Source organism: Blennius ocellaris (assembly GCF_963422515.1).
Source record: "Blennius ocellaris genome assembly, chromosome: 18".
Taxonomy (NCBI): Eukaryota; Metazoa; Chordata; class Actinopteri; order Blenniiformes; family Blenniidae; genus Blennius; species Blennius ocellaris.
Genome location: NC_137667.1, coordinates 15,289,439 through 15,304,221, shown reverse-complemented (window position 1 = coordinate 15,304,221; position 14,783 = coordinate 15,289,439). Strand labels below are relative to the sequence as shown.

Here is a 14,783-nt window from a genome sequence, read left to right as displayed (position 1 = left end):
ACTTTTCCTTCCGAGCCACAACAATCAGCAGCACTCAGGCAAAGGGAAGCAAGCCAAGAGCGGAGAGGAAGGAGCGCGTGACGACGTCTCACTCTGACGTCGTTTCCCTCGCGCCGGCAGACGCGAGAGAGCGCCGGCTGTCTGGGAGGGAGGGGGATCTCCGAAATTAAATGTCGAGCTTATTTCATCATATTATTAACGTTTTGTTTAATCTTTAAGCTTTATTTGAACATCTGACTTATTTTCATGAAAACTTTCCTGTCTAAAATAGTTAAAATGGTAAAAAAAAGGTCGCCAAAATGTTTCATACAAATTGAGCAAAAACAGGTCAAACTGTTAAAATGGATTTAAAATAAAGTCAAAACTGTTTTTTTATTTTTTTTTTTATTTTTAACTTTTTAAAACAAACCCAGTAAAAAGTGTTTGGCAAAAAAATATTTTTTAAAAGGTGTATAGACTAAAACAACAACAACAACAACGAAAGTAGCCACAATGTTTAAAACAAATTGTAAATGTAGGTCAAACAGTTAAAATGGCCTAAATGGTTAAACAGACATTGCGATTAAAATGAAAAATGCTACAAACTGTACCAGAACAAGGAACAGATATTTAAAAAGGAGGATTGGAGAGAAAAAAAACACAATAGAAAATAAAAGTAGCCAAAATGTTTGAAACTACCAAGGATGGAACAAAAACAGTCAAAATGGCCAAAACAACCAAACTAGGTGAATTGATTAAAATAGGCTAAAAAGGTTCGTACTTCTAAAAACAGCTACTACCGATACAGCAGAAAAATTTATTCCAAATTATGGCCATGAAACAATGTGTGTAAAAAAAAAAAAACACGTGAAAAAACTACATGCATGACTATATATGTGTGATATTTTATTATTAAACGTGTTTTGTGGCTCCAGAGGAATTTTATTTGATGGAAGGTGATACAAACTTTTGATGGGAATGGTTGCAGACCCCTGATATAGTGTAAATATGTGCAGATGCATTAAGAAACATGTGTGTATATTTAATATATCTAAATGCATATAACCAATTAAAAATTACCTGAAATCCAAAGGTTGCCCACTGAGCCACATGTTGGAAACAACCATTCAAAAGATTTTAAACTGTAGCTTTACTTTATATTCCTGAACCTGCGATCTCTTCATCTTCATAAACCAGCTACATTTTCACCATCAGGGTTTCAGAACCCCTGCTAAACGGAGAAAACCACCGCTTCAAACAGAAGTTGGTTATTTCACTACAGAGTGAGACATCTTCTTCATAGATGATGACTGAGCCATCCGCAGAATACCCGCGCGAGCGTCAGACAGAACCAACAGAGTGACGATGAATCGTCCAGATGAGCTTGTGTCCGAAGTAAAAGTCAATAAAGCACATTTTCTCATAAATAACCGGTTTTTATTTACATGAACTGTGCACAACACCAGTGGTTCAGTAAAAAGTATTTCACATAGGAATACATTCAGTAAATATTTGCAGAATTCCAAACTTTTCATTCTAAAGGCCAAACATTAGTTTCATCACATGAATCTGAGGTATTTTACACGGTGATTAAATGATGGTTATTTATTTCGTGATCACAGATCAATAGTTCAGCATGCGTTTGAAAGGTTTGATCTACACGATGTCTGCAGAAAGTTTCACCCTTTTTACATTAGATTCACAAAATAAGTTCAAAAAGTGAACCCCCTTGGTACTCTGTTTTAACCATACGTGAAACGAAGTAGTAGTGGGTGTGTTTTGGCATTGAGATTGATTTAGCACCTAAAATAACTGAAGTTCAATAACTGAGGCAAAACAGAATTGGCTACGTTGCATTTTGACACATTCAGATGTATCAAGTAAAAACTCAGAGTAACATGAAAAGAGAACTGAAAGCAGAGGAACATCCTTATTTGATGATTTGGTACATGTTTGAAATGTATACAGCCCAATAGAGAGAGAGATAATTCCCTTATAAATACCAATCAAAAAGGATTTAGTGTCATTCTAAGTCTGTAGGTTCTCAGTACCAGGGTTGTAAGCAGTGTAATCCATAATTCTACTGCAACTCAATCTCTCATAATGAATCATTCACAATAAAATGGCCTAAAAACAGTATTTGAGCTCACGAGATAAAAAGTACCAAAACATAAATGTAAACATGAAGCAAGACATAAAAATAATAAAACCTGAAACAAAATCATCTCTGTTCGGTACTGCTTAGGCCTTCAAGTCATCTAAATGAGGTCAGTCTGTTTATTTTGTGTTATCCTGTCTTTTAGCTCAGAGGTTTGAACTTTTCTTTTTGTTTATAAAAAAAAAAGAAAAGAAAAAACCCAACTCACTAAAAAGCTGAAATCACTGTTTATGGTGTGTAGATATGGCAATAAAACCAGAAAGGAGATGTGCTCTCAAAATGCTCAAGTAACTGTTCAAGTGAAAGTGAAAGACGAAGACGAAGACATACTTGTAAGAAGGAACAATTAAAAAAGGCTTTTGGTACCACAGCTACACCCGCAAATGTGTTTGTGCAGCAAAATCACATATGGCAAAGGTTTGAAGGGGATTTATCACCAGCGAAAATCAGCAGGGGCAATATGTCTGCGCTGCGTTCGCCTCCACACGCGGCGCTCTTTAACACTGCAGTTTACAGGGAGCCAGGCTGTAGCCTCCGTTCAGATCTCGTGTCTTTTCCTTGTGTCTGGCCTGGACCAGACCGAACACCACTCCTGCCAGCGTCATGCGTCCCGTGCGCACCCCCAGGCGGCCGTCTGTCCCTCCGTTGGCCCGCTTACTGCGCATGGTGCTGATGAAGTAGGTCCGGACTTTCCCCTGGCGCTCGCTTACCTGCAGAGACAACGGTGGCCATAAAAGAGCGTGACGATCCTCTACAAAGCCCGCCGGGCTTTTTGTCCTGCGTTTTGGACACTGCGGTTTCCACTCACCCCTTTGACAAAGATCTCGCCACGCAGGTCCAGGACGAAACCCCACTCGGCCAGGATCCTGCGAGTGGCCTCGGGTACCTGGATGCGCCCGCTCACCCCTGTGCTGTCCATGCGGCTGGCCAGGTTCACCGTCGACCCCCAGATGTCGTATTGCGGTTTGGTGGTGCCGATCACCCCTGCCACCACGGGCCCGTGAGCAATACCTGGAGGCGTGCCGACATGGATTGATCAACTCGTTTATTGAGGACTCACATGTTAAGAGTGTGTTGCCGTGCGCCTGTTGGTTCAGCTTAACACTCACCCACACGCAGCGCAAAGTTTTTGGCAGAGTCCCTGTTAATCTCCTTCAAGGTCTCCTGCATTGCCAACGCAAACAAAACCAGCTCACTGAGGTGATTCCACTCATCCATTGAAGCCTAGGAGAGGAAAAGACAAACGGAGATACAGAAATGGGAAATCGAAGAGTAACTAAATCTCGGCAAAGCGTAACGTGACCTATTATGCAAAAGCACCTCTCCGTCCGGCGCGAGACCTGAAGCCGCCATGTAGCAGCTCCCGATCGTCTTGATTTTCTCCACATAGTGGAAATACGACTCCTCCAGCAGCTTGGGAGAAAACACAGGGGAAATGTCAATGCGGCAGCCGCATTGCGATATTCTACCGGAGAAGTCGCGACCTGAATTCGGGAGTCCGATTCTCACCTCGTCGAAGCCTGCGATGATCTCGTTCAGAAGGCGGAGGCAGTCCACTCCCTCGTGTTTGATCTCCTTCTGCTCAAAGTACTCGTTGAACCCGGCGATCGACGCAAACATAACACCCACTTCGTCGTAGGACTGGGAGTAGACCTCCTGAAGTCACAACCACGTCTGATGCTTTAGTCCTTTGTCAAACCCTCATCTCACATATGTACTGGTTTACCAGAAGTACTTAGAGGTCTGCGTGAAAGAGAGTCAAAGATTTCGGTACCTGGTCGTTCTTGCTCCGGTCCAGGAAATGCCGTGCGACATGCATGGGCAGGATGTTGTGCAGCAGACACTCGTTGTGTTCCCTCAGCTCCCTCATGTCCTCCACCTCCCGCTGGGCCTGCAGACGCCACAGGAAGTCCAGCCTGGCCGTGGCCTCCCACTGGGACGCAGTAAGGGACAACAACAACATCACCTGCCTGCGACACCTTTGGTCTCAGGAGTGCAAATTAACAAGCATGTTGCCACGAGGGGCGACTTGATAATGTGAGTAAGATAATCAGATCAGTACCTGCCGTCCATTGTAGAAGACCGCCACGATAAACATGGCCATGAGAATGATTGAAATTCCCTTTCTTCTGATATACTGAGACCTGGAGTGATGAAATGATATGTTTTACTACCGAACAAACAATTGAAATGAAAAGTTGAGATATTAATTACAAAATGTTTAAAAAAAAAACCCCACTTATAATCAAGTCAACCAAAGTGGGGTTTGTGTACTTGGCAGTGCGGGCTGACCTGTGCAGCACATCGTGGCGTATGAGTGTGAGGAAGGCCAGGTGGATGAGGTAGGAGTAGGCGGCCGCGGCCAGCAGCAGCACGGCCAGCTTCAGCAGGGAGTTCAGACGCAGGAACACGGCACAAGTCACCATGGCGATCACACCACCGAGCGCAAAGATCTGACAGCCAGCGGGCGAGGCACAGAGGACAGATCGTCATTCAGCAGGAACCGGCAAGGCGGCGGTTCGGCATCAGGCTTAAAGCGCCGTCTCACCTCAGGGTAAGTGCAGACAGTGAGCTGATGAGAGTTGATTTTATCCACTATGTCAGCCTCGTCTGTGCTCGTGAGAACACACCACACCTATGCACAAAACACAAAACACACATCACATGCTTTCATCTTCTGCATTGGGTTTCTCTTTTTTTTTATGAATAAACGAATGATTCTTCAATCCAGGAACCAACAACTGAGCAGCCAGAGATTCTCATGATTACATATGTTTGGCCACTCGATGGCAGCAGAAATCAGTTGTGAGGATTGTATGAAGTACTGTATGGATTGTCATTGGTAAGTCTCCAGAAATCAGTGAGCCATTAGTTTTACAGAATCACAAATCCATTATAGATATTCCGTCACTCCCGTGTTTCAGAAATCATTTGGAATTGAGGAATGTCGCTTGTACAAAATAGTGTTTGGGCTCTGCAATCTGTTGGCCCTTGTTACAATGACTAGGATTTCTAAAAGAAAATAGCTTTAAAAATGGAAGGTTAAAACAGCTAAAATGTCTAAATTGTGTAAAAAAAATGCTGAAAAAGAAACTTGTTAAAGTACGAAAATGGCAGAAATGTAATGAAATGTTTAAAATCCTAAATGAAACTTCATAAATGCAACATAAGACACAGTTTATGTTTATATTTCCAAACGACATGTGGCATTTGTACGAGCTGTGTCAGATGATTCTAAAGATTAAATGTGTTTTATGGCTTCAAGTTAACTTTGATTTGGTGGAAGAATGAGGAAAACTGCTCTTTTTGGTCATAGAGGTTCAAAGACTCCTGGTTTAAAAATCTCACCATGTTGTTCGAGGCCAAGCCAAAGTTAATGATAATAGCTGTGAGGGTGAGGAGGTTTCGGGCACTGTTGTTCTCATGGATCCAGCAGCAGAACTGCTGCAGCGGAGCAGGGCACCACTTGAACTCTTCGGCGAGAGCAAAGAGCAGGAGCACCATGTAGGCAATCAGGAAGACTGAAAACTGGAGGACGACTGGGAAGAGCCTGCAGGTGGGGAATGAAGTGGAGAAAGAGCAGGCGGGAAGTGAGCTTGATTTAGGAGGCTGTGGAATGTTTGAAAATAGGCTTTCAAAATGAATGGCCAGGAAGCTCTTGAATGGAGCATTTTATTGTTGTTATTAACAGCAGAGAGCGCCAAACTAAAACAACCTGGAAAAACGACAAGAGAATCATAATGGCTGGGATTTTAGTTTACCTGGTTGTAGGAAAAGAGGATAATCTTATTTATCTCTTAAAACAGCAAAATATAATACATTTCTGTGAGCTCTGATTACTGAGTTTTACCTGGGGGCAGGGATGAGTGTTTGTGCCGCCATTAGAAACAGAAACATGATGAAGGAGCACACGAGGTTGGAGTTGAACATTTCGTCTCGCAGCTGGGAAAACTGTACAAAGCAGAAGTAATTGGGGAAGATGCGTTGTTTAGAAGAGGAATCATCTGTTTTTCTTATTAGATTATGGAACTTATTTTCAGCCCTGTCTTGCCTTTAACCAGTGCAACGTACCTTCTCCTCAATGTGTGTGTCTTTGAACACCAGGGTCAACGGGGTGATGTGCTCCATGTGCATGCGCTCGCTGCTACGGACTTCGATGGCGTGTTTAATGCGCTTGTTGATCTCCTTGGAGGTGGAGTTCCATATGTTGGGCATCGAGCCGTTTGTAAAGGAAGCCAGGATCTATAATATGAACGGTGATATGGTGAATCTTTCACAGCTCATCCCCCGAGAACAAACTCGAGTGTCGTTCCGATTGTATTCTCGAGACTCACGCTATTCATGTCAATGCTATTCCTGCAAGGCACCTCTGGAATCCACGTGCGAATGATTTTATGGACTTTGGGGGGCTGGGCGGGGTCAGCTTTCTTCCTGTCCTCCTCGGAGATGATGAGGAAAGTGTCGATATTGTGCTTTCGTAGAAACTCATTTCTGTCGCGCCCATGACCTTCTTCTATCTTATAAGTCCCTTCCAAACAATCCAGAGTCGCCCTTGAGATGTGAATGCGCCTGAAAGACAAAGACAAATAAAACAAAAAGGTTTATTTAATTAAAGCAAATTTTATCCAGTTGTTCATTTTTGTGAGCGTCGAGTCTGGATCAAGTGCACGAATCTTTGTGCCCCTCAGCTCACATGCACACGTGACACTCACCCCGGTATTCCCCCAGCTTCCAGCATGTTGGCGATGCCGACATCCCAGGACCACACGTCAAACTGCCATTTTTGGAGACCCAGCACGCCACACAGGACGGAGCCGGAGTGGATCCCGATCCTCATGTCCATGTCAAAGTTCAGCTGCTTCCGTACACATCTGGGTGGGTGGGGGTGGGGGTCAGTGGTTGGATGATCTTGTTAGAATAATATCTCTTTCACAGTGAGGGTCAATTTGCCTTATTCGAACATATTTTTTGAGTCTTGTTAAGCTTTGATTTATTTCTGTTTTGTCTTTCTCTGCAGAGTCGAGACTGACCGTATCGTGTTGATCATAGCCAGACCCATCTCCACACAGTAGCGGGCGTGGGCACGTTGTGGCTCGGGGACCCCTGACACACAATAGTAGCAATCTCCAAGTATCTTTATCCGTAAGCAGTGGTACTCCTGGGATGACAAAACACATCATTTAAAACTTTAAATAAAAAAAAAAAGGGTCCTATTATTGCAGAATCTGTATTGAAAAATTGAGCTTCTGGTGTAGTTCAATCCAAAACAGTGCTGACTGCTGAGATTCTCACATCTGCAAGTCGGTCAAAGCGTCCGAAGAGCTCATTGAGAGTCTGAACCAGATCCTGAGCTGACAGGTTCATAGACAGCAGGGTGAATCCCTTGATGTCTGCGAAAAGGATGCTGCAGGAAGGAGAGAAACAGGTGTGAAGGAAAATGCTCCAGTGCACACAGGCATGAGAGGCAAAGCTATAAATTATTAATGAAATGGCTTTCCATTTGGAAAAGAGGACAGAGATGGGGGAAAAAGTTCATCAAATATTGCAGCCGCGCAGAGAAAGACTCCACTCTCAATCTGGTTCTCTCCACATTTCGGAAATTTGAAAGTTGCAATGATGATTCAGTGGTTTGTAACCACACAGGTCACATATGTCACAGTATATAACGTGTGTGTGTGTGTCGGTACCTGACATCTCTGTACTGGTGAATATAGATCTTGTGGAATTCCTGAGGGTTTAGTTCATCTTCCAGAGAGCTCATGTCAGCAATCATCTCCAAGGCAACAAAGCGAGGAAGGATCGACAGCACCAGGCGCTCCTGTGAGGCAGCACAATGAGACGATCAATAAACAGTGTGCCCGGACTCAGAATTTATGAAGAAATCATAGACATTTTTAATTTTTTTACACTTGAAAAGGAAGAGGACAAATGGAATTGGTTTCTCCACTGGCTCTGATGGTGGTATTCTGTTTCTCTATACCTCCCGTTCCTCTAGATTCACCCCTGAGGTTCTCTTGGCTGTTTTATTCAAATGTTAAACAAACTACCTCCATTCTGAACTGCAGGACTGCGGCCACTTTCACTGCACCTGTCTCTGGTTTTCCTGCTCGAGTTTGAGGCGACCCTCGATGCAGCGCCGAGTCTCCAGAAAGACCTGCCGCTGAGCGTGGTCGGTCAGGTAGTGGATGAACAGTCCGGCTGTGTTCATACCCAGGTACAGGAGGGCTTTGGCAAACACCTGCCAGAGTTCAAACGGCATGTTAAATCGCTTTATATCAACCATGAGCGGCAACGCCATGTGAGCTTGCGTTAGCGTTTAAAGCCACGTTCGAGACAATTCTCACCTTTTTCATAAGCAAAGCATCATTGTAGTAGTGCCCTATCTCCACCAGAAGATGCAGTATTGAGGTGAGGGAGCCCGCACACATGGCCCACAGCAAAGGTAATGGCAGTAGTGTGTACGTTGCGAATAATGTGAACAAAACATACCACGATGGGTCTTTTTCCAGTCCGTATACTAGTCCCCCAAGCACCTGCGTGGTCTGTGAAAGCCAGCTCGCGAGGCCAGCACAGTGAAGCCACTGAGGGGACATGGAGTCCTTGCAGGTTAACACTACAATGCAGAGCGCGATGGCGAACAGCATGAAAATGCCCGTAAAGCAGCCTCGCAGGGTATCGACGTCAGTCTCTTGGGCCAGGGCAAGGTATAGGACCAACACGTGCAGCTTGGCTATGGCATCGATGACGTTGGTGATGGCGAGAGAGTTGCGTCTCTGGTGGGAGGAGTGCTGCTGGTACAGCTTCTCCAGGTCGCGGGACTTGAACGTGTGCCTCAGCCTCGGTATGTAGACGCCACGGGTGGTGTGGCTCCGGTGCACGAAGAAGTCGGCGTCGCTGGAGTAGTCGGTCGAGGAGCCGGCGACGCTGGTCTGCGTGCAGGTGGAACCGCGGGGAATGGCCGGCTGGACTCGGAATGAGGAGGAGCGGCGCTTGGTGACCCCGCGAGAGGCCTTGTGGCGGATTTGCCTGTTGATCTCATCTATGTACGCGTCTGTCACAAAGATTTTGCGTGCCGGTTCCACGCCAACCTGCCAAAACAGTGCAGAAAAGTTTTTTTTCCCCTGGAGATACATGAATTCTTGTGGATTTTTCAGGTCGTGGTCTCAGTTGTAGTATTCATACAATAATGACCAAAAAAAACAAACCAAAACAATTAATCTAATCAGGACCGGACAGATTAATCACCTGGGCACTGAGCTCCTGCTGAATCATGATGTGTTTGACTGCGTTCTGCCACAGCATCTTTTTCCGCCGGAGCCCGGGGGACAGGGTGGCGGTCAGACAGGGAGGCTCACGCAGCTCCATCGGAGAGACCTGTGTCGTCTCAGCAAATGTCACCATGGCGATGACCTTTGCTGACCTCGGCCGTAGGTCTCAGATCCGGAGAAGTCAACAGCCTGGAATGTGAAGACCGAAAAGGTGGCAGTCAAGATTGCTTCCGACGTTTTCAGAGGATATTGTGTCGGCACAAGTGAAAAGGACAAGTGAACATGATTTTTACCGCCTGCAGCTGTTTTCTGGGTGGAGATTAAACCAAGCTGTGCCGTTATATGCTTTGAGTCGGGGCAAAATGATTAGTTAAAAAAAAAGATTTCAGTTTTGGCCAGATCATATATCTTTATCATAACGAAACGAAAACTTCACACTTTCTGTTGGATCAAACTTTGGGGTGTGAATCTTGTGATGGAGTCATTTGATATTTCCTGACATTCTGTAACACCAATTAACAAAAAAGCGGTGGCATTGCATGAATGCTTTTTATAACAGCATTTTCCCTCCTATAGCGTAACGTCATTATCAATCGTTTTTTTCTCTCTTCTTATTCGAAACAGATTTGTTACTTTCACTCTAGTGAAAACTTAAGTTCACTTTTATGTGTACTGTTTACCTGCTAAGTGCACAATGTTAGTCACATTCACCTATACACCTGCTATGCAAGACACTGACCCTACATTGGAAGCAATTTAATGTTCACTGTCGTGCTAAAGGACATATTGACGGGGCGAAATGAGATATTGAACATTGCATTCCATAGGCGATTACATTTAACCAACCTGCACTTGCAAGAAAATATGAAAAATCTGCTAAATCTGTGACAATTTGCATATTCTTTGCCACCCCATCATCAAATCAGATGTTGGCTTGTATGACGTAGCCTGAACAAGACAAAGACGCGACAATCCTTTTGGGTATCAGCGCATTTCATGCACAGACGTAAACACAAATGCAAAAAAGAGACAGGCTTGTCAATGAGTAGTAAAAAAAAAAAAAAAGCTTCATGGATGAAATTGAACCAGATTCAAATACTGTTTTCCACTTTAGAAATGATTTCAGTTGCCACTTTAGTCCTTCAAACATGTCTGAAACTTTACTGCTTTACTTGTTCTTATGTAAGTACTATTACTTACATCACTTTCTCATAAGTATCTGTTCTTTCCTTAAATGAGAAATGTGCGTGTTGTTTCACACCTCAGATGGTGTGAAAACCACACTGGACATAAATTAAGCCCACTTTAATGCAATTGTACATTGAATTCTAATTTACTCTTTAAACTTAAGGATGTTGATAAACTACAACAGCAAAACTTGAAGAGAATTATGCAAACATGATAAAAAAAGTTTTACAAACTGATTTCTCAACTGGAGTCATTATTAATGTAGTGAGAGTGAGAACATAATGTCACGCTGATCATTTGAACTGCTAATATTGTACACAAATCAACAAAAGACATCTGTTTAAGTAATGTGGCTCTTTTGTTGTGGTTTTTTTTTTGTTTTTTTTGTTGGATCAGTCGGAATTGAGAATGCTGCGCATCACGTTCAGCCTGCCTGGTCAGCTCCACGTGCTGATGCAAGCATGTGTCAGAGGCAAGGCAGCTTTCCCTACGAATTATCTGGTGGCCAGATTTAGACTTGAGCTGGTTAGTGCTCGGCGTTTAACTCCTCCAAGTCCTTCTGGCTCCAAGTGCTGCTGTCTCACCCACTCACAGCCCACCGTCTCCGGTCTCACCAAGATGGTGCATTTTGCACAGCGCCATGCTTTTGACAAAACACTTTGTATCAGAGGAGCTGCATTCTTAATGAGGAAAGCTGAAAACAATATTCACTGCGAGTGTGTTATGTCAGCGGCTTTTGCAGGAATCAGCAGAGATCCGTCGTCATGTGCTTGCACCGAGACAGCGCTGCCTTTTTAAATTTAGGGTTAGTCTTAGGGAAGAAAAAGAAAAAAAATGGTACAAATAAAGAAAACTGACCTGCAGTATTTTCACATGATGTGTGTCCATTCTTCAGATCAGGCTTTTTCCATCTATTATATCCATCCAGCTGGTCATAATCCATATCTGCTGATTCCGTTGCGCAGCGAAATTAGAAACGTGAGAAAATGAAGGCACAACCATCCAAAAGGCCTGAAATGAAACATGAAGTCGTCCCCAATGGGAAGAGGCATCCGACGCTGACGCCGTGTGGAGTTGTAGCGGCGGAGTTGTAGGTCACCACCTGAGCCTCGATGCAATGAAGTCAAGGAACGCCACAAAGCAGAGCTGCAAGAGTGGAGAGTGCAAAAGAGGATTAATTAGTCAGCAGCCATTCTCCCTGGCCTGCAAAGCTGAGGTCACTGAACCTAGATGATGCCAAGACAAAGTACAATTACACACCTTTTGGCCAACCCAGCCACGTCTTTCTAAAGCAAAACTGACACTTCGATATAATGGCATTGTTATTAGACACATGCTACATATTTTCCCATCAACTCTTCTCCTCTGGTATCATAGACACAACGGCAGTGCTGTAGAGGTGATGCATCTTTGTTGTGCTCCTACTTCAGCACGTGTCTGTGCAAACGGAGGCATCGTACTGACAAGATCCTCTCAGGCTGTGCACATGACATAAACATCACCAACACGGGCTCACAAAACCAGGCAGAGGTGCTGAAAACGGGGCCGCTGAATCATCCCGCACCTGAACGACGAGACCTGGAGGCCATTCAGCAGCAACCACAAGCCAATGCATGTGCCCTTACCTGCCTTTTTGAAGGAGATGTAGGTGTAACAGACTATCGGGGATGCATGTCTATTCAACATTTTTTTGAAAACAAGAAGAATAATGTAACAGCTTGATGACGTGGAATCAGACTACTTCTCTTGGGGATTTGCACAAGCTATTTATTACACACACACACGTAAGTACAAGTAGAGTGATTAAAAGTTTGAGATCATTCAGGATTGTCTGTTTTAGCTTCTGGCCTTGATTACTCTCATGTATGGAGTTATTTAGTTGTTATTTAGTCCAGCTGGACTATAGGGATAATAGCAACAGCAATATTAAAAAAAAAAAATCAAACTAAAGACATGGGTGAGAAACAACACATTCACTGACTAATTAATAAGCTAAAGTTTGGATTTGAGTGCTCGACTGTCCCTTAAGCCTCTTCATCAATTCAACTTTCATACGCACTTCCCAGGGGATGAGGTGCCAGGAGGCCGTTGCCTCTCCCATCAACACATCATGAGGCATGGCACAGTGAAAACATACAGAGCCCACGCGGGAAGGAGCAACACGTTTCTACTGAGAGGCAACGTTGCTGACAATTCCACCACTGTGAAGTATGAAAGGAAGAAACAAATCTACGAATCTCTACCAGCAACTGACCTCAGAATTCTATTGCCGTTTCAGCCGATGACTTCAGCAAGGCTCGTGAATCCACTGGTTGTTAAGCCGGTTAAAGTTTTTCAGACTTGCCTTGCTAATTGTGTCCAGGAAACACGCAAAGCCTCTAAGACCGATCTAATGAGTTTCCATCTGTCCACCCGTGACTGCGTGGCTCAGACCTCTCTTGCTAATTACTGTACATCTAAAAATAAGTGCCGGGACTAAGGCAATTAATTCTAACATCAACAAACCTCTCTGACACGTCAAAATGCAGTTTAAACAGGCACTTTGAAAAAAAAAAAAAGGCTCAACTAGAAGTTACTCATACGAGCTAGGAGGAGTAAAATCACCTCTTGAGCCAAAACTTGATTAACACTGTCTCAGTTTTAGTTATTGTTTAATGTTTAATGTTTACCGTCTGCCGATTGTTGACATCCACGCGTAATGTTATTTCTTGGCACTGACTGCCTCATGTGTTAACTTGAGTCCATCTGAGTGAGGAGTTAGTGCGCAACGGACAAAACCCTTCAATCTATTTAGTGTTAAGGCTAATTCTTTTGGCTGTCCGCGAGTCAACTGACTCCCAACCGTGTGCCAAGCCAGAAAACAAAACCAACTCCAAGGTGTTACGTGCTTGCCAAATATCTCACGCATCGCAGGACCCAGAGATCTATTTGTGTATGTCACAAACATGCTGCGTCAGCACGTGTGAGAGGCGTAACACTTTACTTGGACAGAGCTGGGGTTTGTTGGCTGTTGCACAAAAGCGAAGGTGTACACAGGTCAGTGACGGTGAGAGTGACACAAAAACTACTGGTAAAGTGGAATAATGACACTCAAGCCATTTCCCACAACAAAATAAAAACCCTGTTACTTCAAAAGTTTCTTTAAAGAAACCTATCAAACATAATGAATTAAAACTGCTAGATCATAGCAGTGAAAGTGACATTTTAGGACATATTTAAAATGACTTCTCCCCAACAACAAAGTTCAGAAATAATCACATGCAGCATGTGGCCCCATGCCGATCCGGGACTTGCGGCCTGATCCACATTAGACCTCCGTGGTAATCCATCAAGATGTTTGAGCTATACTGTACGGTCCCTAAGTCTGCTAAATTATATTATCCGCCTCAGGATAGAGCGACAGAACAACAGTGGACCGAGAGGTCAGAACAGATGAACCCGTGTCAGCAGAGGGGGAAGAAGTACAATGAGAGTGACGTCGGAGACCTCGGAAGTTAACACGTTCGTACGCCCAGTGAATCACTGATAAGGGTTAAAGGAATGAAGGTCACATACAATATTTATGCAAACATGTTAAGATTATGCTCAACCTACTATGAGCTGCTTTCTAAGGAGATGATCTAGTCTTGGAAGGTTCAGAAAACAGATTCTCACTCACTGCCTCCACCAACTGGTCGAACTAAAGACTTGGAGGAACTCCTATGTTCCTCTGCACAAACTGTCTGCAGTCAACTTGTTAAAACTTTTGCATGGATTTAACTAGCGAGACGAGGGCAGTTTCATATGCCTCGGTTGTTTATATTTCTAATTCAACTCCTGAAAAATAAAAACCTTGCACAGATGTGTAGAAAAGGTGAAGTTTAATTAATATTCAACAAAGTCACAAAACAACATCGAAGCATATTGCATGAGTGAATCTTGAAATTGAAACACTGAGTTCCTTTGCAGAATGAAAGCAACTGTGTGGGAAATATCAGCACCATCCGCTATGATTCAGCAAAGTGAAATGACTGCAATGCAATATATTGCAGCACGCTTCTACGTTTGATGATAAACGTATATCAGTTATTTTGCAAAGATTATTGTCCAAGATGGCTGTTTTTATATTATGTTATCATATTATTATTATTATTATTATTATTATTATTATTATTATTATTATTATTATTATTATTATTATTATTATTATT

At 43.5% G+C, this 14,783-nt stretch overlaps 1 protein-coding gene across 1 annotated transcript; it reads right to left on the bottom strand.

Annotated features, from left to right (window-relative positions):
- Nucleotides 1-2,634: 2,634 nt before the first annotated feature.
- On the bottom strand, nt 2,635-9,538 carry LOC308142969 (adenylate cyclase type 8; the record flags this gene model as incomplete). Its single annotated transcript, XM_080513600.1, has 20 exons — nt 2,635-2,847; nt 2,946-3,148; nt 3,247-3,361; nt 3,458-3,550; nt 3,647-3,793; nt 3,912-4,070; nt 4,200-4,281; nt 4,430-4,590; nt 4,686-4,772; nt 5,486-5,687; nt 5,988-6,088; nt 6,209-6,379; nt 6,472-6,706; nt 6,850-7,008; nt 7,168-7,295; nt 7,430-7,541; nt 7,825-7,955; nt 8,226-8,375; nt 8,482-9,225; nt 9,383-9,538. 20 exons carry the CDS (start codon nt 9,536-9,538, stop codon nt 2,635-2,637), a joined length of 3,549 nt encoding a protein of 1,182 aa, XP_080369726.1.
- Nucleotides 9,539-14,783: the final 5,245 nt, after the last annotated feature.